Source organism: Oncorhynchus gorbuscha, linkage group LG02, assembly GCF_021184085.1.
Source record: "Oncorhynchus gorbuscha isolate QuinsamMale2020 ecotype Even-year linkage group LG02, OgorEven_v1.0, whole genome shotgun sequence".
Taxonomy (NCBI): domain Eukaryota; kingdom Metazoa; phylum Chordata; class Actinopteri; order Salmoniformes; family Salmonidae; genus Oncorhynchus; species Oncorhynchus gorbuscha.
Genome location: NC_060174.1, coordinates 20,567,445 through 20,594,485, shown reverse-complemented (window position 1 = coordinate 20,594,485; position 27,041 = coordinate 20,567,445). Strand labels below are relative to the sequence as shown.

The following is a 27,041-nucleotide window of genomic DNA, read 5'->3' as shown; positions in this document are numbered from 1 at the left end:
GTAGCTATTCTAGTGCTCCTCAATGACAAACATCTTTATCCTGATAGGTGTGGTTCCTCTCTAGATGTCTCCATTGGAAAGAGGGGATAGGTGGTAAGCAAGCCTTTCCCTCGTAAGTGGGCCTGTTTGAAATTAATCTGCTTTTTTTCGGACAATTCCAACGACAGTTAATGCAACACTCCCGATCCCTTGAGTATCTCTGGCATACCTACTCTATGAACACACCTGCGTTGTATTGGATCAATCACAACAAGCAGCAATGCCACTACTGTAAACTATCACCTAATATATTGAAGTTAATGGCATGTTAAGAGGCCAATGCAGATGACATGTTCCTATGAAAACATATTCCAGTCACAGATACAGTATGAGACAGATGCTCTTGTACAATAGCAGCAAGGGCCCATCCATGTCAACTAGGTTTCATAACATCCTCTTCACTCAACGTCCATTCAAAGATGGACTGTTTTGATCTCGATCTAACAGAATATCAACATTGACTTGTATAGTGATAGGAAATGCAACAAAATAGCACCGGGTTATGGAACAACAACAGGCATAACAAAAAAATAACAAAAAAACAGGTAGATGTTTTAAGGGAACTATAGCAGACATGACAGAAATTTCAGCAACAAAAATATAACATGAACAAAAGTGTATATCGGTCTTACAGTCACTCCCCAACAAATAACCATCAACAACCCCAATGTAAACAACATTCAACACTTCATTATCAACCACCTTTGCCAATTAATCAATGGACAGCCCCAGTTCATGTGCATTTACGAACATTAAAACAATTCATATTGATGGGAGAAATATCACAGAGAAGGAAAAGTGCTGAAGAATGTCAGTCCCTGGCCCTTTATATAGAGACAAGTTGCCATACATTCATGTCCAGGGCCCAGTTTCTTTTGAAGTTATCTAGATTTTACCTATCGGATAGGATTAAATGCATAGAAATAGAATGAATAGAATGGACAAAACATTGACTTGAATGGGGACTTCCGTTCTATTCATTCTAGTCTTATCTGATAGGCGAAACCCAGATAACTTTTTAAAAACTGGGCCATTAGGAATAGTCCTGTTTGTAGCTACACAAGCAGAATGTGAAAAATGGAGAGAACACAATTTTACGGAGCACATTACACGGTGAGGTTTCTATAGACTGCAGTGAAGAAGAGTACTAAATAAGGAGTTGTCCTTTTTTTACACTTAAAAGGAGTAATCTACTCAAACTATATTTTGGAATTTGTTTCATTATCAACAGTAAAATGACAATTACCTAAATAAAGTTTGAGTGGATTATTCCTTTAAAGGCTGCTTATTCAATAATATACATTACAGGATTTATACATTTTAACCAATAATATGTCTACATGCCTGTTTTTTTTTGTTTCAAACTTTTCTTAGTATACTTTTTGTTAATTAAAATATTTTTTTTCACATCAAAGGCTTGTAGTAAATGAAAAAGTAGAACGCTATAATACAACTTAGAAATATTACTCATTCCAACGATGAGGAAGAAAAAGGCTTAAAACAAGAGGAACTACACTTCACTGAAGAAAATATTACATTATGCATCTATGTCTCTTTAAGGGCTGTTTGTTTTAAATACACCAGACCAGAGCCATCTATTTAACAAAGGAATAGAGGGCTCAGCACCAGATTATTGGTGAAAAATACTGTACCCTGTGTGCGTAGTACCACCTGTTCCAATGTCTATAGCTATTTGAATAAAATGGCAGCATTCGCTGTTCTGAGAGTATATGTGCATTTTGTAGGGTTTTGATGTCAAACAAGTTTAGGACAGATGCAAATAATGACCAAATGCCAACACCCCAACCTAAAAGTGATCATATGGGCCTTTCTGATCGCATGAAAAAAATAGGGATTTTGTTGTTGTTGCAATGGTCTTATATGATTCTGAGATTGTGGATGTTATACACAAAGCCTTGTGATTGGAACTTATTTAAAACTAATTACATAATTGTAAACCACTCAAACATAGAAAGGGTTTCTTCCATATATATATATATATATATATATTTTGAGAACATATATATTTATCTGATCTATCTAAAAAATGTTTATATATTTGAAACAAACAAATCTAACGGCTATATTCAGGGTAAACTTTGGGGTCATGGTGCAAACCTGTTGTAAAATGATCAAATCCAACAAGCTTTCTTATTTACAGAATTAGTTCATTTTCGCATGAATTTCAAAAGCAAAGTCCATAATATTAACTATCAATAAAAACGTAATGTACCAGTAATAATAATAATCATGAACACAGGTAAATCCCACTATTTAATTCAATATTTTATGGCTACGAACATCAAAGCAGGTGTTTGCACAAGGGATATTAAATTCAACCGATTTGTGGTAAAAAAATAAATGACAATGTGGATGACAGACTAAAAACTAACAGTGGCCAGAGGTGGTATTGACGGACTAATCCTAGCTAGAGTGTGTGCAAGCATTTTGCCTTAGAAAAATACAACTTGAAGTAAGAGTTCAGACACTCTTCAATGACAAAACTCAGTGAAAAAAAAAAGACTTTATAAACAAATATTTGCTAGGCAACTCAATCTTTACCTCGCTGAACAAAATACAAGCCCCACTGAAGTGCCTGAGGTCTGTTCTTTTGCAAGGTGGCTAAAGTCCCATTTTTAACAGCAAACTATTTAGAATGTACTTATATCAGATAGAGAAGAAAACTGCTTTCTCATTCCCTCAGACTCATCAATATGATGAGCATCCAATTCACAACAACCCCCCCACTCCCCCCAAAATCCAGTTCTAGAGGTTAAAAAAAAGAAGACAAATACTAAACAAAAAAGACCATCCATCCCAGATAAACTGTGAATCCAGAGTGTGAACTGCAGAGTTAACTTAGTAACACCTGCATAGGATACTTCCTGGCGCTCCACTGTGACCTCAGACCACTGGGGAGATGCTAGCCTGAGGTGTCCATGGAGGGGTCTGTAAGGTGGTCCTGACTGCAGTGTGTGAGCCGATGAAGGGGGGCAGGTGCTATGAAGACCCACTCCCACTCCCGCAGGACTGGGCCTCTGGACCCTCTGGGGAGAGGAGAGACAGGCCTGGTGAGTGATAGATAGACTAGGGCAGTCCAATCAAATAGTGTTTTAAATTACATTCTTGGGCTTTTTGAATGGGACAGATATGTTTTGCTTGCATGAAATAAGGGAAATTCAAGACGCTTCACAACATCCAAGGAAACAGTGCAAGGGTCCTATTCAAAGACACCCAGATCACTTCCTTGAACCATCAGCGAGGGTGTCGAAGGTCACTTACTTGGACCTTCAAATATTTGTTGGACCGTTAGGGGTAATGTCCAGATAACATTCTTGGACAACCAGACAACTTTTCCCAGATCACTTCCAGATAACAGTTTTGGACCATTAGTTTGTTTCCAGGATATCATTAGATCACTTTTTTGAAAAATCACAGTAAGAGGTCTTCAGATCGGTTTGTGGTGATTGGAAAATTTGGGGTAACAGCTAGGCTAAGGGGTTATATAGTTTACCTGTAGTGTTGGCAGTGGGTGTGAGCGGTTCGTCCTCATCACTATCCTCCCCGTTAGACTGGGGATGAGGGATGTGGCCATCTGGGATGGGGACCCTGGGCTCTGGCTCTTGGTCTGAGCGGCTCCGCAGGGCCAGAATACGATGGTGCAGCGCTGCGTACAGCTGCCCTGTGTCCTTAGAGCTTGCCTGGAACAGAAATGACACATCAGCACTAAACTGGATGTTCTGGAAGTGTTAGATATACTCAACATCTATTACCACTGTCAGTGTCATTACTATGTAATAACCAGAGCCATGTTTTTAGAGAGTTGGGCCAATGCAGTTTCTGTGTTTTGATGCATTTACATGACACTTCAACATTCTATGGCAAGCCATGTTAGTTCCCCATTAACATTATATGGGGAATATTTAAACTATTCTTTGTAACTGAAAGCATAATAACAATATTAAACATTCTAAAAGTGGGTCAAACACTCTTAAATATATATCTCTAGTTATAACTAATGTGGTCTTTCTCATACCGATATGAGGAAGACCTTGACCCCCTGGTCCTCAGTGTCCATGGCTGTGATGCGGACACTCTTCTCGCTGGCCTTGTCCGTCTGCATTTGAGGCCACAGTTTGGTGTTGAGGATCAGACGCAAACTGCCCTGGGTCCTCATCACTACAGCACAGAAAACAATGTATAGAATAACCAATGTAATACCTTCAAATGGGAGTTGCATTTTGACAGATGTACAAAAACAACTCCATAGAATCATACGATACAATCCAGGGCAGTGTGGCATGACAGTAAAGTGTATTGAGATTTTTAAATTAACTAAATTGTTGATATGATTTGATTCATGACTAATGATTAATTCATGATTAATGACTGTACCCAGCCTGGACTGTAACGATCCCTCCTCTGTGGAAGCCATATCATTGAGCCTTAGCAGTCCTCTGCCTCTCTCAACCCAAGACTGGGAAGCTTTGTCAAACACAAATAACTTGCACTGGACCTAAGGTGACAAAAAAACATGCCAGTGTCAGAGAATGACCATGGACCATTTCAGCCTATTTCCAACTGTCTGGGGAGACATGTAAACACAAAACTATCAATCAACAATTGCTCAATTTCATGGTGAACTACAAACATTCTCTGACATTGAAATCAAGCAATTAAACACCTAACACGTAGGAAACCTCTTGCATACCTGAAGAACGTTACTCTCCGACTCCTCTCCAGTTCTGACCTCTACTTTCTCTAACAAACACCTCTTGGCTGTGGCTTTGGTGTAGGCCGCCGCCGACTCCTCCAAAGACTCTGTCACATTGTTATCTATAAACATGAGAACCAAAACCGCATTCAAACACTGTCACATAGTAGGGGCCTGAAAAAAGCCAGGTGTTTCCTTCATTGCATTGCCATTACATAAGCCTCTTAACATTCATTTCATATCCAGTATGGTCTTTATTTACTCACCTTTATCAGGGCTGCTGTCTTTTGACAGGAGCTCACAGGGCGGGGCGGTGGGGGGATCTCTGTTGCCCTCGGCTGCTTGTTCACATTTCAACGGACTCTGCAAAACAAGAATGTTATACAACATGCTTTAACACAACTTTGTGGATGCCATCATTAGTTGGAAGAGGGACAAATGGTAGAAGAAAAAAACAGTGATAAAAGATGACTAGATTAGCCTCACAAAGAGCAAGTCTTACCAGGACACGATCCGACATGTTCTGTCCAAACACAAACTTATCCCCGTCATCAGCCTTGTTCTCAGCCTTCTGTAAGCTGGGTGGGAAACATACAGGAGAAAGGATTTTAGATAGGGGAGATGAAAGAGTAGCCTAATAAAACAGATGACTGATCATATCCATTGTCAACAGAATCCATAAACGGCTAACCTGGGAGTGCTTCTGTATTGTAGGAAATAATTGGTTTCCCCTGATTCTGCTGATGTAGAGCCTTTCTGTTCACTGCTTTGCTCAACCTAGACCAATGGAGAAAAGGGTAAGGATCAGACACATAACAATAAAGGAACCGATCAAAAGAATGTAACAAAGCTTGCAAGGCCACAAGAGGCTGCTATATTGTGATTTACCCACACACCCAGTGGGCTTTTGTCAGGTATGAGGCAAAGCCCAGAGCACTTCACAACATCTTTGAAAAGTATTCCATATGACATGCACTTTAGTTAACTATTCAATGTCAGCTTGGCTCTGACATTCTGGCCAAATACAACTGTGTATTCCACAGGAGGATCCGTTTTCCCTCCTCCTGTCCTGCTCTCATCCCTCTCGCTTTTCTTCTCCTTGAAAGAAGATTAAAGCAGCGAGAGACAGTCATGAAAATTCCAAAATGAATGTTCAAGCATAAAACCTGCCTTTGTGTCTTGTCCTGTTGTGTTTTTGTTGTTATGAACTCGCTTGATAACTATATACAGTACTTGTCAAAAGTTTGGACAGACCTACTCAAAGATTTATCTTTATTTTTACTATTTTCTACATTGTAGAGTAATAGTGAAGACATCAAAACTAATAAATAACACATATGGAATTATGTAGTAACCAAAAAAAGTATTAAACAAATCAAAATATATGCTATAGATTCTTCAAAGTAGCCACTCTTTGCCTTGATGAAAGCTTTGCACACTCTTGGCATTCTCTCAACCAGCTTTATAAGCAGTCACCTGGAATGCATTACAATTAACAGGTGTGTCTTGTGAATTTGTGGGATTAATTTCCTTCTTAATGCATTTGAGCCAATCAGTTGTGTTGTGACAAGGTAGGGGTGTTATACAGAAGATAGCCCTATTTGGTAAAAGACCAATTCCATGTTATGGCAAGAACAGCTCAAATAAGCAAATAGAAATGACAGTCCATCATTACTAAGACATGAAGGTCAGTCAATCCAGCAAATTTCAAGAACTTTGAAAGTTTATTCAAGTGCAGTCGCAAGTAACAGACACATCTTAACATCAACTGTTCAGATGAGACTGCTTGAATCAGGCCTTCGTGGTCGATTTGCTGCTACTAAAGGACACCAATATTAAGAAGAGACTTGCTTGGGCCAAGAAACACGAGCAATGGTGATACTATCAGTGATTTATTTAGCTTTCAAGACACACTTAACCAACATGGCTACCACAGCATACTGCAGTGATATGCCATGCCATCTGGTTTGTGCTTGGTGGGACTATCATTTATTTTTCATGGCTGTGTAAGGGCTATTTCACCAAGAAGGTGAGTGATGGAGTGCTGCATCAGATTACCTGGCCTCCACAATCATCCGACCTCAACCTAAATGAGATGGTTTAGGATGATTTGGACCGCAGAGTGAAGGAAAAGTAGCCAACAAGTGCTCAGCATATGTGGGAACCCCTTCAAGACTGTTGGAAAAGCATTCCAGGTGAGAGAGATGCCAAGATTGTGCAAAGCTGTCATGGAGGCAAAGGCTGGCTACTTTGAAGAATCTAAAATTTGTTTAACACTTTTTTGGTTACTACCTGATTCCATATGTGTTATTTCATAGTTTTCATGTCTTCACTATTATTCTACAATGTAGAAAATAGTAAAAATAAAGAAAAACCCTTGAATGAGTAGGTGTGTCCAAACTTTTGACGCCCTTTCACCTCTCGGCCTACCTGTGACGTGGTCGTGTCATCACAATTCTCTGTGTCGTTCTGGGTAACTGGTAGACCCTCTGATGACCTGTCCACTCCATTTGTACCACTGTTCAACCCTATCAGGACCACAAGAAGAGACTGGTTGGATTTCTTTCACCTTCAACGAATGTTTTGTCGAAGCACATTGAGATGAAAGGAAGCTGAAGGAGAATGGCCATCGCAGAACAGAACAAAGTAGTACAGCTGTTTGTTTGAGAGGATCTGAAGACTAAGGTTAATCCGTCTTGAAAGTGTGCTTACCGGTCTGGGCTAGTGATTTGGTGGCCAGAGGGGCCTGCAGTACTGCTGGTCGTAGTACACTGCGCTGCTGCTCCTTGGGTTTCTGGCTCGGGACACCTGCAACACATTATACTTGGACTAAATATAAGGCTCTGGACAGACCAAAGCCAGACAAAGAAGGGACATCTTTTTGCACTCTTATTGTGATGTTTTGTACATTGTGTTTATGCCTGTTACTTAGCCTGTATACTAGACCCCCAAAACCCAGCCCTAGGAACTAACATGACTGATTCGAGAGAGGGCACCCACCTGCACTAGGAGCCTGTCCATGGATCAGGGTGGGAGGCTTCAGGCGAAACCCAACCGTTTTCTCCTCTGTTGACATGAGAACAGAGAAAGAGGGAGAAAGAGAGAGGGAACGTGAGATAGCTGGAAGCTAAGCCAGAAATTTGTTTATAAAAAAATGGATTCTTCAAGGGTAGTTTTCCTTATCATGCAAATATCAACTAGGTTGAAAAGGAGATCTTAAGATAACTCACCAGGTTCTGAATCTGAATGATTATTTCCTGTCGGGGACTGACAGAAACTGGATGGCATGAACACATTGTTCTTAGAAACTGCATAAGATAAAGATAAATAACATGAGTACACACCCTTTCTCCACAAACTATGGAAAGTCGTTTAATTAAACAAAATGTACCATTACCTGAATGTGCGGGTGGGAACTGTGTTAGTGACGATGTCCTTTCCCTCTTGGCCGGGGGACAGTAACTACTCTCATCTTTATCAGAGTCTGGAGGAGACAGAACGAGCAAAGATTAGCAAAGTAACTATACTGAACAAAAATATACTCAACATGTACAGTCGACGTAGGAAGTTTACATACACGACAGACAAATACATTTAAACTCACTTTTTCACAATTCCTGACATTTAATCCTAGTAAAAATTCCCTGTCTTTGGTCAGTTAGGATCACTACTTTATTTTAAGAATGTGAAATGTCAGAATCATAGAAGAGAGAATGATTTCTTTCAGCTTTTATTTCTTTCATTACAGTCCCAGTGGGTCAGAAGTTTACATACACTCAATTAGTATTTGGTAGCATTTCCTTTAAATTGTTTATCTTGGGTCAAACGTTACGGGGAGCCTTCTTGCTCGCACATGCTTTTTCAGTTCGACCCACAAATTTTCTATGGGATTGAGGTCAGGGCTTTGTGATGGCCACTCCAATACCTTGACGTTGTTGTCCTTTTAAACCATTTTCCCACAACTTTGGAAGTATGCTTGGGGTCGTTGTCCATTTCGAAGACCCATTTACGACCAAGCTTTAACTTGACTGATGTCTTGAGATGTTGCTTCAATATATCCACATAGTTTCCCTCCTCATGAACCATCTATTTTGTGAAGTGCACCAGTTCCTCCTGCAGCAAAGCACCCCCACAACATGATGCTGCCACCCCTGTGCTTTACAGTTGGGATGGTGGTCTTTGGCTTGCAAGCTTCCCCCTTTTTCCTCCAAACATAACGATGGTCATTATGGCCAAACAGTTCTATTTTTGTTTCAACAGACCAGAGGACAGTTCTCCAAAAAGTACAATCTTTGTCCCCATGTGCAGTTGCAAACCATAGTCTGGCTTTTTTATGGCGGTTTTGGAGCAGTGACTTCTTCCTTGCTGAACGGCCTTTCAGGTTATGTCGATATAGGACTCGTTTTACTGTGGATATAGATACCGGTTTCCTCCAGCATCTTCATAAGATCCTTTGCTGTTGTTCTGGTATTGATTTGCACTTTTCACACCAAAGTACGTTCATCTCTAGGAGACAGAACGCGTCTCCTTCCTGAGCGGTATGACGGCTGTGGGTTCCCATGGTGTTTATACTTATAATAATATATGCCATTTAGCAGACGCTTTTATCCAAAGCGACTTACAGTCATACATTCTACGTATGGGTGGTCCCGGGGATCGAACCCACTACCCTGGCGTTACAAGCGCCATGCTCTACCAACTGAGCTACAGAAGGACCACTGTGTGGCCAAGCACTTGCGTACTATTGTTTGTACAGATGAACGTGGTACCATCAGGCATTTGGAAATTGCTCCCAGGGATGAACCTGACTTGTGGAGGTCTACAATTTTTGTTTCTGACGTCTTGGCTGATGTCTTTTGATTTTCCCATGATGTCAAGCAAAGAGGCACTGAGTTTGAAGGTAGGCCTTGAAATTCATCCACAGTAGAGGTCGATCGAATAATCGGAATGGCCGATTAATTAGGGGCGATTTCAAGTTTTCATAACAATCGGAAATTGGTATTTTTGGATACGGATTTGGCCATTTTTTTTTTATTTAATCTTTATTTAACTAGGCAAGTCAGTTAAAACACATTCTTATTTTCAATGACGGCCTAGGAACAGTGGGTTAACTGCCTCGTTCAGGGGCAGAACGACAGATGTTCACCTTGTAAGCTCGGGGGATACAATCTTGCAACCTTACAGTTAAGTAGTCCAACGCTATAACCACCTGCCTCTCCTTGCACTCCACAAGGAGACTGCCTGTTACGCGAATGCAGTAAGCCAAGGTAAGTTGCTAGCTAGCATTAAACTTATCTTGTAAAAAACAATAAATCAATCGATCATAATCACTAGTTAACTACACATGGTTGATGATATTACTAGTTTATCTAGCGTGTCCTGCGTTGCATATAATCTGACTGAGCATACAAGCATACAAGAATCTGACTGGGCGGTGGTAGGCAGCAGCAGGTTCGTAAGCATTCATTCAAACAACACTTCCGTGCGTTTTGCCAGCAGCTCTTTGCTGTGTGTCAAGCATTGCACTGTTTATGACTTCAAGCCTATCAACTCCCGAGATGAGGCTGGTGTAACCGATGTGAAATGGCTAGCTAGTTAGTGGGGTGCTAATAGCGTTTCAAACGTCACTCGCTCTGAGACTTGGAGTAGTTGTTCCCCTTGCTCTGCATGGGTAACGCTGCTTTCGAGGGTGGCTGTTGTCAACGTGTTCCTGGTTCGAGCCCAGGTAGGAGCGAGGAGAGGGACGGAAGCTATACTGTTACACTGGCAATACTAAAGTGCCTATAAGAACATCCAATAGTGAAAGGTTAATGAAATACAAATGGTAGAGAGGGAAATAGTCCTATAATTCCTATAATAACTACAACCTAAAACTCCTTACCTGGGAATATTGAAGACTCATGTTCAAAGGAACCACCAGCTTTCATATGTTCTCATTTTCTGAGCAAGGAATTTAAACGTTAGCTTTCTTACATGGCACATATTGCACTTTTACTTTCTTCTCCAACACTTTGTTGATGCATTATTAAAACCAAATTGAACATGTTTCATTATTTATTTGAGGATAAATTTAATTTATTGATGTATTATATTAAGTTAAAATAAGTGTTCATTCAGTATTGTTGTAATTGTTATTAATACAAATAAAAAATAAAAAAGTGCTTTTAAAAATGTATTTTATTTATTTTAATTTTATTTAAATCGGACGATTAATCGGTATCGGCTTTTTTGGTCCTCCAATGATCTGTATCAGCGTTGAAAAATCATAATCGGTCGACCTCTAATCCACAGGTACACCTCCAATTGACAAAAATTATGTCAAGTAGCCTATCAGAAGCTTCTAAAGCCAAGACATTATTTTATGGAATTCTCCATGCTGTTTCGTGGCACAGTCAACTTAAGTGTATGTAAACTTCTGACCAACTGGAATTGTGATACAGTGAATTATAAGTGAAATAATCTGTCTGTAAACAATTGTTGGACAAATTACTTGTGTCAAGCACAAAGTACAGGTCCTAACCGACTTGCCAAAACTACAGTTTGTTAATTAACAAGAAATTTGTGGAGTGGTTGAAAAACGAGTTTTAATGGCTCCAACCTTTTTTTTCCTTATTTTTTTAACCTTTATTTAACTAGGCATGTCAGTTAAGAACAAATTCTTATTGTCAATGACAGCCTAGGAACAGTGGGTTAACTGCCTGTTCAGGGGCAGAACAACAGATTTGTACCTTATCAGCTCGGGGGTTTGAATTTGCAACCTTCCGGTTACTAGACCAACGCTCTAACCACTAGGCTTCTCTGCTGCTGCCCATACACCTAAGTGTATGTAAACTTCCGACTTAAACTGTAAAGTCTTGGTCCCTTGTTTTATGAGCTGAAATAAAAGATCCCAGAAATGTTCCATACGCACGCAAATATTGATCTCAAATTTTGTGCACAAATATATATATATACACATACATTTTAGTCACCGACTGTTTACATTGCTATTAGTGAGCATTTCTACTTTTCCAATATAATCCATCCACCTGACAGGTGTTGCATATCAATAAACTGATTAAACAGCATGATCATTACACAGATGCACCTTGTACTGGGGATAAAAGGCCACTCAAAATGTGCAGTCATCACACCACACTGCCACAGATGTCTGAAGTTGAGGGAGTGTGCAATTGGCATGCTGACTGCATGAATGTCCACCAGAATATATAATGTTGTTTTAGAAAATTTGGCAGTATGTCCAACCGTCCTCAGAACCCGAGACGACGTGTAACCCCACCAGCCCAGGACCTCCACATCCGACTTCTTCAACTGAGGGATCATCTGAGACCAGCTACCCTAACAGCTGATGAAACTATTGTTTTGCACAACTGAAGAATTTCTGCACAAACTGTCAGAAACCATCTCAGGGAAACTCATCTGCGTGCTTGTCATCCTCGCAAGGTCTAAACCTGACTGCCTTTCGGCATTGTAACAGACTTCTGTGGGTTACTGGCACGCTGGAGAAGTACGCTCCTCACACAGATGAATCCCGGTATCAACCATACCGGGCAGATGCCAGGCAGCGTGTAGGCGAGCTGTTTGCTGATGTCAACGTTGTGAACAGAGTGCCCCGTGGTGGCGGTGGGGTTATGGTATGGGCAGGCAAGAGCAACAGACAACGAACACAATTGCATTTAATTGATGCCAATTTAAATGCACCGTGATGAGATCCTGAGGCCCATTTCGGCGCAATTCATCCGCCGCCATCACCGCATGATAAGGCACGGCCCCATGTCGCAAGGATCTGTACGCAATTCCTGGAAGATGAATATTTCCCATTTCTTCCATTGCCTACATATTCACCAGACAGTCACCCATTGAGCATGTTAGAGATGCTCTGTTCAATATTGACCGTTCCTATGTCCACCAATGTCCACCAACTTCGCACAGCCATTGAAGAGGAGTGGGACAACATTCCACAGGCCACAATCAACAGTCTTATCAACTCTATGCGAAGGAGATGTGTAACGCTGCATAAGGCAGATGGTGGTCACACCAGATACTGACTGGTTTTCTGATCCACACCCCTACCTTTTTTAAAGGTATCTGTGACCAACAGATACATATCTAGATTCCCAGTCATGTGAAATCCATAGATTAGATTAATTAATTTCATTGACTGATTTCATTATATGAACTGTAACGCAGTAAAATGTTTGAAATTGATGCGTTTATATTTTTGTTCAGTGCAAAATATAAGACAGACATTTTCAATTTCCAAAGTACCAGAACCTGCTTGGTTACCCTCCTCATCCTTACCTTCTCCATCCTCCGCACTGGACCCTTCTACTGATCTCTGTTAAGGGTTTGACAGAGAAAGATGGAGATAGAGGAAGAAAGATAGGAAGAACATAACAGACATTCAGACAGAGGAAACCGAGGAAATGATCGAGTCAGTGTGAAGGCAAGTCCGCTCCATAGCATGCCGTCACACTGTTTACATTTTCAGAAGAGGTATGAAAAGAGTGTTTCTCACCTTCTGAGCTTTATCTTTCTGGAACACAAACACTGGTGGGGCTATGGCATGCTTCTCTGTAAGAGAAATCAGATGTGTCACTGTTGGAGATCTCATTTTGCACATCTTTGGGCAAAAGCTTTATGATGGATGTCTCTTCACTTTGTCTATAAAAACACCTCTCCTACTATGAGCCTTGTCTGCATTTCTAGACAAATATTACCAGTAGAATTCTACAGAGCTGACAAAGACACGCAGGTTAGGCCAAAGTGAAACCATGACAAGTTTTGTTTAACTGTGCACTTACTTCACCTTCCCCATAACACAATACACCTCAGGGCTCAGGCATCCAAGTCAGTGTAAGTGGACTCCCTGTCAAGGTCAGTGCCCACAAAGCTTTTGATAGAACCTCAGCCAGGACCTAGTAAATCTTTTCCCCAAGCTATAATTAGAACCCAAGTCATAACTTAATTGAGGAGGCTCTACCCACCGGGCAGACGACAATTCAATGTCTATTACATAGCAGTTCAATGTCATTTTGTTGAAATGATACATCAGTAATGTGTATAAAGGAGGAAAGCACCCATTTTAAAGACAATAAAATGACAGAAAGAAAGCTGTTGAACTATGGTGAAGGTGAGATTGTCAAGGTACGTGAAAATGCAGAACAGAAAGGGCAGCAAAGCCTGATTTAGAAGGCTGAGAAGGCAGATGTGCCTAGCTACTGACACTGAACAGTAAAAGCTGATATTAAGCAGATACAGTACAAGTCAGAAGATGGTCATATTTTACCAAACAAGTCCATTTTATGGAAAGAACAGCTCAAATAAGCAAAAAGAAACAACATTCCATCATTACTTTAAGACATGAAGGACAGTCAATCCAGCAAATTTCAAGAACTTTGAACGTTTCTTCAAGTGCAGTCACAAAAACCATCAAGTGCTTTGATGAAACTGGCTCTCATGAGGACCGTCACAGGAAAGGAAGACCCAGAGTAACCTCTGTTGTAGAGGATAAGTTCATTAGAGTTACCAGCCTCAGAAATTGCAGCCCAAATAAATGCTTCACAGAGTTCAAGTAACAGACACATCTCAGCATCAACTGTTCAGAGGAGACTGTGTGAATCAGGCCTTCATGGTAAATTTTCTGCAAAGAAACCACTACTAAAGGAAACCAATAAGAAGATGAGACTTGCTTAGGCCATGAAACACGAGCAATGGACATTAGACCAGTGGAAATCTGTCCTTTGGTCTGATGAGTCCAAATTTGAGATTTTTGGTTCCAACCAAAAAAGAAATTGCTTTTCAATATGTAGGCCTAGTAAATCAAATCTAATTATATTTGTCATATGGGCCAAATACAACAGGTGTAAACTTTACTGTGAAATACTTACTTATGAGCAACAATGCAGAGTTCAAAATTAAGAAAATTAGCAACAATTACATTTAAAAAATGTGGAGTACCGCGACCGAGTCAATGTGCAGGGGTATGAGGTAGTTGAGGTCATATGTACATGTAGTTAGGGGTAAAAGTGACTAGGCAATTAGGGTAGAAAATAAACAGAATAGTAACTGTGTGTATGAAGAATTTGAAAGTGTGTCTGTGTGTGGCATCAATGTGTCTGTGTGTGTGTGTGTGTGTGTCTGTGTGTGTGTGTGTGTGTGTGTGTGTGTGTGTGTGTGTGTGTGTGTGTGTGTGTGTGTGTGTGTGTGTGTGTGTGTGTGTGTGTGTGTGTGTGTGTGTGTGTGTGTGTGTGTGTGTGTGTGTGTGTGTGTGTGTGTGTGAGTGAGTGAGTGAGTGAGTGAGTGAGTGAGTGAGTGAGTGAGTGAGTGAGTGAGTGAGTGAGTGAGTGAGTGAGTGAGTGTGTGTTTTAGCTTGCCGGTTTGTGTGGTTATTTGTCCCCGGCTGAGGCAAAAGGCCTTGTGATGGCTTGGCATTGCTCATTTGCCCTCTAGGTGTGAAACATGCATGGTGGATGCACACTGCAAGGCCTTTGACGAGAACTTTTGCATAATTACATTGAGGGCTCCAACCACACTATTGCTATTATCTGTGATATGGCAATGAAACATTCCCCTTTTTATGAAAACCAAAAGGACACAATGGATTTGCTTCGTCACAAAATAAACTTGATGGCATTTTTACTTGATCATATTAATGAAGTGGATAAAACAAACTGCACATCCTTGATTTAATAAAAATGTGTCACAATGCTGGGTTAAACTTGATATATCCTTCACACTCTAGCCTATATTTAGCCTGTTGAAATGTACTCTATAGCCTTTCTGACTAGGCTAGTTATTTCAGTGTGTTCATATGAATGTCTGTTGTTAAAATACAACGTACTGTACACTGAACAAAAATATAAACACAATGTGTAAAGTGTTGGTCCCATGTTTCATCAGCAGAAAAAAAAAGATCCCAGAAATGTTCCATACGCACAAAAAGCTTATTTCTCTCAAATGTTGTACACATCCCTGTTAGTGAGCATTTATCCTTTTCCAAGATAATCAATCCATCTGACAGGTGTGGCATATAAAGAAGCTTATTAAACTGCATGATCACTACACAGGTGCACCGTGTGCTGGGGACAATAAAAAGCCACTCTAAAATGTGCAGCTTTGTCACACAACACAATGCCACAGATGTCTCAAGCAGGACCGTCCACCAGATCTGTTGCCAGAGAATTGAATGTTAATTTCAATACGATAAGCCGCCTCCGACATAGTTTTAGAGAATTTGGCAGTATGCCCAAACGGCATCACAACCACAGACCACATGTGTGTGTTGTGTGGGTTTGCTGATGCCAACCTGCCCCATGGTGGCAGTGGGGTTATGGTATGAGCAGGCATAAGCTAAGGACAATGAACACAATTGCATTTTATTGATGGAAATTTCAAACCACAAAAATACTGTGACGAGATCCTGAGACCCATTGTTTTTTAAGGTATCTGTGACCAACAGATGCATATCTGTATTCTCAGTCATGTGAAATCCATACATTGTGGCCTAATGACTTTATTTCAATTGACTGAATTCCTCATATGAACTCTAACACAGTAAAATAAATTTAATTGTTGCGTTTATATTTTTGTCCAGTATAACCTAATCTACTTCAGGCAGCATATAGCCTCAGCTCTTTACCATGAGAGAATAACTTATCTAGAAATCAGTGAGGTGACACTTGCTCACATCATCGGAACTCGGGTGTTGGACAAGATAAAAGGCCTGCACAATATTGCACCTAAACTATCTTTAACAAGGCAAAATTATTTGGAAAAAACGTACAAAGATCCACCTCGGACCAAAACATTCTCATTAAATCTTATTAAAGTAAGATCGAGTGCAACCTGGTTTTGCTTCTGGGTCACCTACCCACTGAGCATAAAGGCCTCATCCATCTCCACTCACCCTTGTCCTTGTCCATGCTGTCAATTTTGATCCCTACCTCTGGCTCTAACCATCACAAACTGAACATCTCACATTCTTCCTGCTAAGAACAGAAGGAAAATAAGATGAGTTTCAGCAAGGGGACAAGTTGTCGAGACCAAAACACCTGATTATTCTTCTCATTTGATTGAAATTAGAAACGGATAGAAATGAATGATGTGTGTGTGATAGGCTTCGTCCAATGACTGTCGCAGATTCAAATAGCAAACACGTCTCCTATGACCTCGTGCATCTGACGAAATGAGAAAGGAATCCAGGCCACAGAAGAGAAGTGAGAGGGTTTCACAAAATGGAATAGGAGTTCCAGTGTCTGTCAATGGAGCAGCTGTCAAATAGACTAACTCCAGAGAAACACAGTGGCATTCTGGAGCAAAGAGTGGCTATAGGTATTAATCTCATTAGTCTTCTAGCTATTCACATAGGGCCTACTGTCTAAGCCTCTTATTTTGAAGCTAGCCATACGACCTTCAATTTCACATCTTAAATCTCACACATTTGAATGAACAAGCATGCACTGAAGAGAAGTGTTAAAATAAGTCGTAGTATTTTTGGGATGGTGAAATCAGAAAGAAATACAGAGTAGAGAGCCAGTAGAAAGTTTGGACATCCGATGGCTGTGCTATTATGCCTAGATCAAATAAAAATAGATTTGTATTGGTCACATGTGCCGAATACAACAGGTGTAGACATTACAGTGCAATGCTGACTTACGAGCCTTTTCTCAACAATGCAAGGTTAAAAAAACAAGACAAATATTTCTAAAGAAAAAATGTAATTGTGACAATAAAACAATAACGAGGCAAGAGAAAAGGAGTACCAAGTCAATGTGCAGGGGTACGAGGTAGTAGAGGTAGTACAGTATGTACATGTGGGTAGGGGTACAAGTCACTAGGCAATCAGGACATATAATAAACAGAGTAGCAGCAGCATATGTGAAGTGTGAACGTGTGTCGATGGGTGTTTCTCAATATGATACTATCGTACTCCACACTCATGCTCCAAGTGCATACTCCGAGGACATTCTCTGGTACGTTTTTGTGAGGACGAGAGTGTGAAGAACACATAAAACATTACAGTAGTGGGAGTGCTTCTCAAATGTATTACCTCACGCTGTATCTCCACATTCACTGAACCTTCTTCCAGCCAGGACAATGCCACAATAGAGACATAACAAAATGTACACAAAGCAAATGTTTTACCTCATAATTATCAGCTAGATATACAGTACCAGCACACGTACTCATTCAAGGGTTTTTCTTTATTTGTACTATTTACTACATTGTATAATAATAGTGAAGACATCAAAACTATGAAATAACAAAAAAAAGTGTTAAATCTAAATATATTTAAAATGTGAGATTCTTCAAAGTAGCCAACCTTTGCCTTGATGACAGCTTTGCACAATCTTGGCATTCTCTCAACTAGAGGTCGACCGATTATGATTTTTCAACGCCGATACCGATTATTGGAGGACCAAAAAAAGGCCTATACCGATTAATCGTCCGATTTAAAAAATATATATATTTGTAATAATGACAATAACAACAATACTGAATGAACACTTATTTTAACTTAATATAATACATCAATAAAATCTATTTAGCCTCAAATAAATAATGAAACATGTTCAATTTGGTTTAAATAATGCAAAAACTAAGTGTTGGAGAAGTATACGTGCAATATGTGCCATGTAAAAAAGTTAACGTTTGAGTTCCTTGTCGGAACATGAGAACATATGAAAGTTGGTGGTTCCTTTTAACATGAGACTTCAATATTCCAAGGTAAGAGGTTTTAGGTTGTAGTTAATATTGTATTTATAGGACTATTTCTCTCTATACCATTTGTATTTCATATACCTTTGACTATTGGATGTTCTTATAGGCACTATAGTATTGCCAGTGTAACAGTATAGCTTCCGTCTCTCTCCTCACCCCTACCTGGGCTCGAACCAGGAACACATCGACAACAGCCACACAAGAAGCAGCGTTACCCATCGCTCCACAAAAGCCGCAGCCCTTGCAGAGCAAGGGGAATAACTACTCCAAGTCTCAGAGAGAGTGACGTTTGAAACGCTATTAGTGCACACCCAGATAACTAGCTAGCCATTTTACATCAGTTACACCAGACATTAGGCTGATAGACTTGAAGTCATAAACAGCGCTGTGCTTGCGAAGAGCTGCTGGCAAAACGCACGAAAGTGCTGTTTGAATGAATGATTACGAGCCTGCTGCTGCCTACCATCGCTCAGTCAGACTGCTCTATCAAATCATAGACTTAATTATAACATAATAACACACAGAAATACAAGCCTTTGGTCATTAATATGGTCGAATCCGGAAAATATAATTTCAAAAACAAAACGTTTATTATTTCAATGAAATACGGAACCGTTCAGTATTTTATCTAACGGGTGGCATCACACCTTCAATGCTGTGTCATAATTATGTAAAATTCAGGCAAATTAGTTAGCAATGAGCCAGGCTGCCCAAACTGTTGCATATACACTGACTCTGCTTGCAATGAACGCAAGAGAAATTACACAATTTCACCTGGTTAATATTGCCTGCTAAACTGGATTTATTTTAGCTAAATATGCAGGTTTAAAAATATATACTTCTGTGTATTGATTTTAAGAAAGTCATTGGTGTTTATAGTTAGGTACAGTCGTCCAACGATTGTGCTTTTTTCACAAATACGCTTTGGTTAAATCATCCCCCAGCGTTGCATTGATTAAATGGAATGCAAGACACGCTAGATAAACTAGTAAATCATCAACCATGTGTAGTTATAACCAGTGATTATGATTGATTGATTGCTTTTTATAAGATAAGTTTCATGCTAGCTAGCAACTTACATTGGCTTCTACGGCATTCGCGTAACAGGCAGGCTCCCCGTGGAGTGCAATGAGAGGCAGGTGGTTAGAGCGTTGGACTAGTTAGCTGTAAGGTTGCAAGATTGGATCCCCCGAGCGGACAAGGTGAAAATCTGTCGTTCTGCCCCTGAACAAGGCAGTTAACCCACTGTTCCTAGGCCGTCATTGAAAGTAAGAACGTGTTCTTAAACTGACTTGCCTAGTTAAATAAAAGGTCAAATCGGTGCCCAAACATACCGATTTCCGATTGTTATGAAAACTTGAAATCGGCCCTAATTAGTCGGCTATTCCGATTAATCGGTCGACCTCTACTCTCAACCAGCTTCATGAGGTAGTCACCTGGAATGTTAATTTGTGGAATTTCTTTCCTTCTTAATGCATTTGAGCCGTTGCGACAATAAGTTGTGTTGTGACAAGTTAGGGGTAGTATATAGAAGATGGTCTTTTAGCAAATAGCGCTAAGTCCATATTATGGTAAGAACATTTAAGAACAGCTCAAATAAGAGAAACACATGAAGGTCAGTCAATGCGGACAATTTCAGGAAGTGCAGTCGCAAAAACCATCAAGTACAATGATGAAACTGGCTCTCATGAGGACCACCACAGAAAAGGAAGACCCAGAGTTACCACTGCTGCAGAGGATAAGTTCATTAGAGTTACCAGCCTCAGCTTGCAGCCCAAATAAATGCTTCAGAGTTCAAATAACAGACATATCATAACATCAACTGTTCAGAGGGGAAAGCGTGAATCAGGCCTTCACGGTCGAATTGCTGCACCACTACTAAAGGACACCAATAATAAAGAAGAGACTTGCTTGGGCCAGGAAACACGAGCAATGGGCATTAGACCGGTGGAAATCTGTCCTTTGGTCTGATGAGTCGAAACTTGATATTTCTGGTTCCAATCATTGTGTCTTTGTGTAGGTGAACGGATGATATCCGCATATGTGGTTCTCAATACACACCCCCAGGCTGTGTAAGGGCTATTTGATCAAGGAGAGTGATGGAGTGCTGCATCAGATGACCTGTCCTCCACAATCACCTGACCTCAACCCAAATGAGATGGTTCGGGATGAGTTCGATTGCAGAGTAAAGGAAAAGCAGCCAACAAGTGCTCAGCATATGTGGGAACTCCTTCAAGACTGTTGGAAAGGCATTCCAGGTGAAGCTGGTTGAGAGAATGCCAAGAGTGTACAAAGCTGTCATCAAGGCAAAGGGTGGCTACTTTGAAGAATCTATAACATATATTTTGATTTGTTTAACACTTTTTTTGTTAGTATATGAGTCCATGTGTTATTTCATAGTTTATGTATTCACTTTTATTCTACAATTTAGAAAATAGTACAAATAAAGAAAAACCCTGGAATGAGTTGGTGTGTCCAAACTTTTGACTGTTACTGTATGGAAGTTGTAATCTAGCTAGCTAGTCAATAATGACCTAAAAACCAATGTTAAAGGTAGATGTCCATTTTTGGTTAGCTAGCTAACAATTATATGTGGCTATCTGGCTAGCTAACACTAGTAGCTAGACCAGTTAGCTCTATTGACTTAATGTTGGTTTACGACCTACGCACACTACAGTGGGTATTGTAGGCAGGTAACCATGCCAAAATTAACACAGCGTGTATTTATTAACATATTAAGATACAATATTGTAGTCAGGCAACATATAAGATGTGAATAGGCAGAATTCCATTCCGAAGTCAGTGTGTATTTTCTCTCACTTCAGCTGAAATAATGGCTGCCATTGATTTCAAGAAAATGTTGGTCATTTTTACATGGTTGTGTCATATTTCTTCACATAATTTCCATTAAAGGTTGCATCGATTCAATCTTCAAAATATGTACAAACGGAATACGCATTTGAGAAGTGCCCTCCGTGCTCCATTTCGCATACTTTGATTTGGACTCATACTCCCACCCTCTCATGCTCGAAGCATGGTAGTATGCATTTTGAGAAACACCCTGTTTGCGTGTGTGTTGGGGTCAACACGCACGTGTGTTTTGTGTGTGTGAGTGTAAGGAGTGTGTTGGAGTGTCAGTGTAGTATGTGTGAGTGTGCATAGAGCCAGTGCAAGGCAGTCAGTGCAAAACAATTAAGATCAAATGTATAATAAAGACCGACAGTCATGGCATCAATGCCGAGTAATACATTTTGCAGTATCAAGCTCATCCATGTAGTCCAAAATTATTACTGGATTTGTGTGCAACAAAATTCAACAATCACCTTTTGCTACCATTTCTGTCAAGTCTACACTTACAGTTTTATGCAAACGACACACACTGCTTTTGCAACACAATGCTGCAAGGCAAACGCAGCGTTCCATTGGAAATGAATGTACTGCTGGTGTACCAAAACGCAATGACACTGTTCGTCTGATCGAGGCATTATGTGCAGCTGAGTAGATTGCACATTCAAGCGATAGATACTGTTCAAAACTGGCCCTGCTCAACAAGATATCTATTCACATTGGGATAATTGTTCAAATTTGGCATCATCGCTCAGCCTGGTCTCAGACTAGATGTAAACATAGTAAATGTAAATCAAAGACGAGGAAATTAGTATGATATGTTACGTTTGGTACAGTTACATAAGACAGACGGTTACTTAAGACAAGAACGAAAGTTGGGTGCGGAGCGGGCGTATGACGCGAATGTCTAGGTTGCGAGTTCGAATCTCACCACAGACAACATTAGCATTTTAGCAACTTGAACTACTTTTAGCATCTACTTAGCATTTAGCTAACCCTTCCCCTAACCGTAACACTTTTAGATAACTGAACCCAGCTAACGTTAGCCACCTAGTACGAACAAATATGAAAATTATTGCACTCACAATGTGTCTGCTAAACAAGCTTACCTCCGCTGTACCCACACCCCACCATACCCCTGTCTGCGCATTATGCCCTGAATATATTCTACCATGCCCAGAAACCTGCTCCTCTTATCCTCTGCCCCCAACGCTCTAGGCGACCAGTTTTGATAGCCTTTAGCCGCACCCTCATACTACTCCTTCTCTGTTCCGCGGGTGATGTGGAGGTAAACCCAGGCCCTGCATGTCCCCAGGTACCCTCATTTGTTGACTTATGTGATCGAAAAAGCCTTGGTTTTATGCATGTCAACATCAGAAGCCTCCTCCCTAAGTTTGTTTTACTCACTGCTTTAGCACACTCTGCTAACCCTGATGTCCTTGCCGTGTCTGAATCCTGGCTCAGGAAGGCCACCAAAAATTCAGAGATTTCCATACCCAACTATAACATCTTCCGTCAAGATAGAACTGCCAAAGGGGACGGAGTCGCAGTCTACTGCAGAGATAGCCTGCAAAGTAATGTCCTACTTTCCAGGTCCATACCCAAACAGTTTGAACTACTAATTTTGAAAATTACTCTCTCCAGAAATAAGTCTTTCACTGTTGCCGCCTGCTACCGACCACCCTCAGCTCCCAGCTGTGCCCTGGACACCATTTGTGAATTGATCGCCCCCATCTAGCTTCAGAGTTTGTTCTGTTAGGTGACCTAAACTGGGATATGCTTAACACCCCGGCAGTCCTACAATCTAAGCTAGATGCCCTCAATCTCACTCAAATCATCAAGGAACCCACCAGGTACAACCCTAACTCTGTAAACAAGGGCACCCTCATAGACGTCATCCTGACCAACTGGCCCTCCAAATACACCTCCGCTGTCTTCAACCAGGATCTCAGCGACCACTGCCTCATTGCCTGTATCCGCCACGGAGCCGCAGTCAAACGACCACCCCTCATCACTGTCAAACGCTCCCTAAAACACTTCTGTGAGCAGGCCTTTCTAATCGACCTGGCCCGGGTATCCTGGAAGGACATTGACCTCATCCCGTCAGTTGAGGATGCCTGGTCATTCTTTAAAAGTAACTTCCTCACCATTTTAGATAAGCATGCTCCGTTCAAAAATGCAGAACCAAGAACAGATACAGCCCTTGGTTCACTCCAGACCTGACTGCCCTCGACCAGCACAAAAACATCCTGTGGCGGACTGCAATAGCATCGAATAGCCCCCGTAATATGCAACTGTTCAGGGAAGTCAGGAACCAATACACGCAGTCAAGTCAGGAAAGCTAAGGCCAGCTTCTTCAGGCAGAAGTTTGCATCCTGCAGCTCCAACTCCAAAAAGTTCTGGGACACTGTGAAGTCCATGGAGAACAAGAGCACCTCCTCCCAGCTGCCCACTGCACTGAGGCTAGGTAACACGGTCTCCACCGATAAATCCATGATTATCGAAAACTTCAATAAGCACTTCTCAACGGCTGGCCATGCCTTCCGCCTGGCTACTCCAACCTCGGCCAACAGCTCCGCCCCCCCCCGCTCCTCGCCCAAGCCTCTCCAGGTTCTCCTTTACCCAAATCCAGATAGCAGATGTTCTGAAAGAGCTGCAAAACCTGGACCCGTACAAATCAGCTGGGCTTGACAATCTGGACCCTCTATTTCTGAAACTATCTGCCGCCATTGTCGCAACCCCTATTACCAGCCTGTTCAACCTCTCTTTCATATCGTCTGAGATCCCCAAGGATTGGAAAGCTGCCGCAGTCATCCCCCTCTTCAAAGGGGGAGACACCCTGGACCCAAACTGTTATAGACCTATATCCATCCTGCCCTGCCTATCTAAGGTCTTCGAAAGCCAAGTCAACAAACAGGTCACTGACCATCTCGATTCCCACCGTACCTTCTCCGCTGTGCAATCTGGTTTCCGAGCCGGTCACGGGTGCACCTCAGCCACACTCAAGGTACTAAACGATATCATAACCGCCATCGATAAAAGACAGTACTGTGCAGCCGTCTTCATCGACCTCGCCAAGGCTTTCGACTCTGTCAATCACCATATTCTTATCGGCAGACTCAATAGCCTCGGTTTTTCGGATGACTGACTTGCCTGGTTCACCAATTACTTTGCAGACAGAGTTCAGTGTGTCAAATCGGAGGGCATGCTGTCCGGTCCTCTGGCAGTCTCTATGGGGGTGCCACAGGGTTCAATTCTCGGGCCGACTCTTTTCTCTGTATATATCAATGATGTTGCTCTTGATCCACCTCTACGCAGACGACACCATTCTATATACTTTCGGCCCGTTATTGGACACTGTGCTATCTAACCTCCAAACGAGCTTCAATGACATACAGCACTCCTTCCATTACATTACATTTAAGTCATTTAGCAGACGCTCTTATCCAGAGCGACTTCCGTGGCCTCCAACTGCTCTTAAATGCGAGTAAAACCAAATGCATGATTTTCAACCGACCTTGAATATGTGGACATCTATAAGTACCTAGGTGTCTGGCTAGACTGCAAACTCTCCTTCCAGACTCACATCAAACATCTCCAATCGAAAATCAAATCAAGAGTCGGCTTTCTATTCCGCAACAAAGCCTCCTTCACTCACGCCGCCAAGCTTACCCTAGTAAAACTGACTATCCTACCGATCCTCGACTTCGGCGATGTCATCTACAAAATGGCTTCCAACACTCTACTCAGCAAACTGGATGCAGTCTATCACAGTGCCATCCGTTTTGTCACTAAAGCACCTTATACCACCCAACACTGCGACTTGTATGCGCTAGTCGGCTGGCCCTCACTACATATTCGTCGCCAGACCCACTGGCTCCAGGTCATCTACAAGTCCATGCTAGGTAAAGCTCCGCCTTATCTCAGTTCACTGGTCATGATGGCAACACCCATCCGTAGCACGCGCTCCAGCAGGTGTATCTCACTGATCATCCCTAAAGCCAACACCTCATTTGGCCGCCTTTCGTTCCAGTACTCTGCTGCCTGTGACTGGAACGAACTGCAAAAATCGCTGAAGTTGGTGACTTTTATCTCCCTCACCAACTTCAAACATCAGTTATCCGAGCAGCTAACCGATCGCTGCAGCTGTACATAGTCTATTGGTAAATAGCCCACCCATTTTCACCTACCTCATTCCCATACTGTTTTTATACTGTTTTTTATTTATTTACTTTTCTGCTCTTTTGCACACCAATATCTCTACCTGTACATGACGATCTGATCATTTATCACTCCAGTGTTAATCTGCAAAATTGTATTATTCGCCTACCTCCTCATGCCTTTTGCACACATTGTATATAGACTGCCCATTTTTTTCTACTGTGTTATTGACTTGTTAATTGTTTACTCCATGTGTAACTGTGCTGTCTGTTCACACTGCTATGCTTTATTTTGGCCAGGTCGCAGTTGCAAATGAGAACTTGTTCTCAACTAGCCTACCTGGTTAAATAAAGGTGAAAAAAAATAAAAAATTCAAATGTAAAAATATAAATGTAATTCATAACATGTCATACATTTTGCAAATTCTTAACATAAGATGTGTAATTCATAACATAACACAATTTGTAATTCATATCATACGAATGGGTGATACACATCCATAAATTAATACATACCAAGCAAAACGTAACATATACTAAACGCTCTGAGATATGTACAGAATAATACGAAATGCTCTGAGACAGAGTTGCATTGTTAGCTACATAAAATGGATTGACTTGATCCCATATATCAAAGTCATCCAAAACCATATAGCTAGTGTAGCACGTTGCTAATCCTGTTATGTCATTAGGCTAGTACAGTACATTTCTTACGCTTTGAATTTGGAACATGTAGTCTGTAGGGCCTAACGTTACAATGGGTCAGACACCTGTGACTTGTAACCTCCGGCAATGAGCAAGAACAAGGACCTAGTTCTGAACTTCTATCTGTAAACAGCACCGCCATGCAAAACACTAGCTACGGTCGGACAAAGCCATTGTTGCCTGCGTTTGCCATTAGCTAGTTTTTGAACATAGTAGATCAAGCAACATTGAGATGGTGGGAGGTTTTAAAAGGCTATTCGAGGAGACAAATTCCACCCGGTGTTTCCCACATGTGACCCAGATGTGATTTCTATTGTTCGTGAGTATTTAATTAGTTTGCTTTTCTTGTCTAGTTAACTAACTACAAAAACATGCTGATATATTGGTAGGTAGCTTATGTTAGCTAGTTCTGTAAAAATGTGATATTTTCAAAAAGTTAACTGTCCCTCCCCTCCCCCGGTTGTGCCACACGGTTCGGACCGCCGCCCCCCACTCCACATCCCTGTAAAATATAGCCAGCAAAGGCCGGGGATCTAACGTAAGCTAATGTTTAGTCAAACTGCTGCCTCCACATCGAGCTGCAAACACAACGGAGCATTCCCTGCACATCTGATGACAGTCCCGAAGCTGTCTGGGCAACATTCACTCGCTATTGTGGTTCATTCATTAGATTTGTTTATCTTTCTCCCTGAGCGATTCCTTACCTTCGTTTGCCAGGTCCGCCATTTTACTTCCTTACTGACACCCACAATACTCAGCGGTAGACATGCGCGTTATGGCTGTACAAATAAATGTTACTACCTCTCGGGGGAGTCATGTTTACACGTTTGTGCAACAAAACAGATCCCCACCGC

General features: G+C 41.2%; 1 protein-coding gene across 1 annotated transcript; it reads right to left on the bottom strand.

Moving 5' to 3' along the window:
* Positions 1 to 238: 238 nt before the first annotated feature.
* LOC123998963 (ran-binding protein 3-like) lies at positions 239 to 26,934 on the bottom strand. Its single transcript, XM_046304255.1, has 16 exons — positions 26,892 to 26,934; positions 13,272 to 13,327; positions 13,055 to 13,091; positions 8,151 to 8,237; positions 7,984 to 8,061; positions 7,754 to 7,819; positions 7,466 to 7,561; positions 7,184 to 7,281; positions 5,445 to 5,530; positions 5,256 to 5,331; positions 5,020 to 5,116; positions 4,751 to 4,875; positions 4,435 to 4,555; positions 4,076 to 4,218; positions 3,554 to 3,740; positions 239 to 3,086 (listed from the first exon to the last, which is right to left on the bottom strand). The coding sequence occupies exons 1-16, from the start codon at positions 26,911 to 26,913 to the stop codon at positions 3,040 to 3,042; spliced, it is 1,422 nt and encodes a 473-aa protein (XP_046160211.1). The 5' UTR covers positions 26,914 to 26,934; the 3' UTR covers positions 239 to 3,039.
* Positions 26,935 to 27,041: the final 107 nt, after the last annotated feature.

Coding starts and splice junctions, on each gene's coding strand:
- LOC123998963 (XM_046304255.1), bottom strand. CDS start 26,913: ATGGCGGACCTGGCAAACGAAG. Junction 7,562..7,753: donor TGGACAGGCTCCTAGTGCAG/GTGGGTGCCCTC, acceptor AATGTGTTGCAG/GTGTCCCGAGCCAGAAACCC. Junction 4,876..5,019: donor AGACAGCAGCCCTGATAAAG/GTGAGTAAATAA, acceptor TCATGTTTATAG/ATAACAATGTGACAGAGTCT.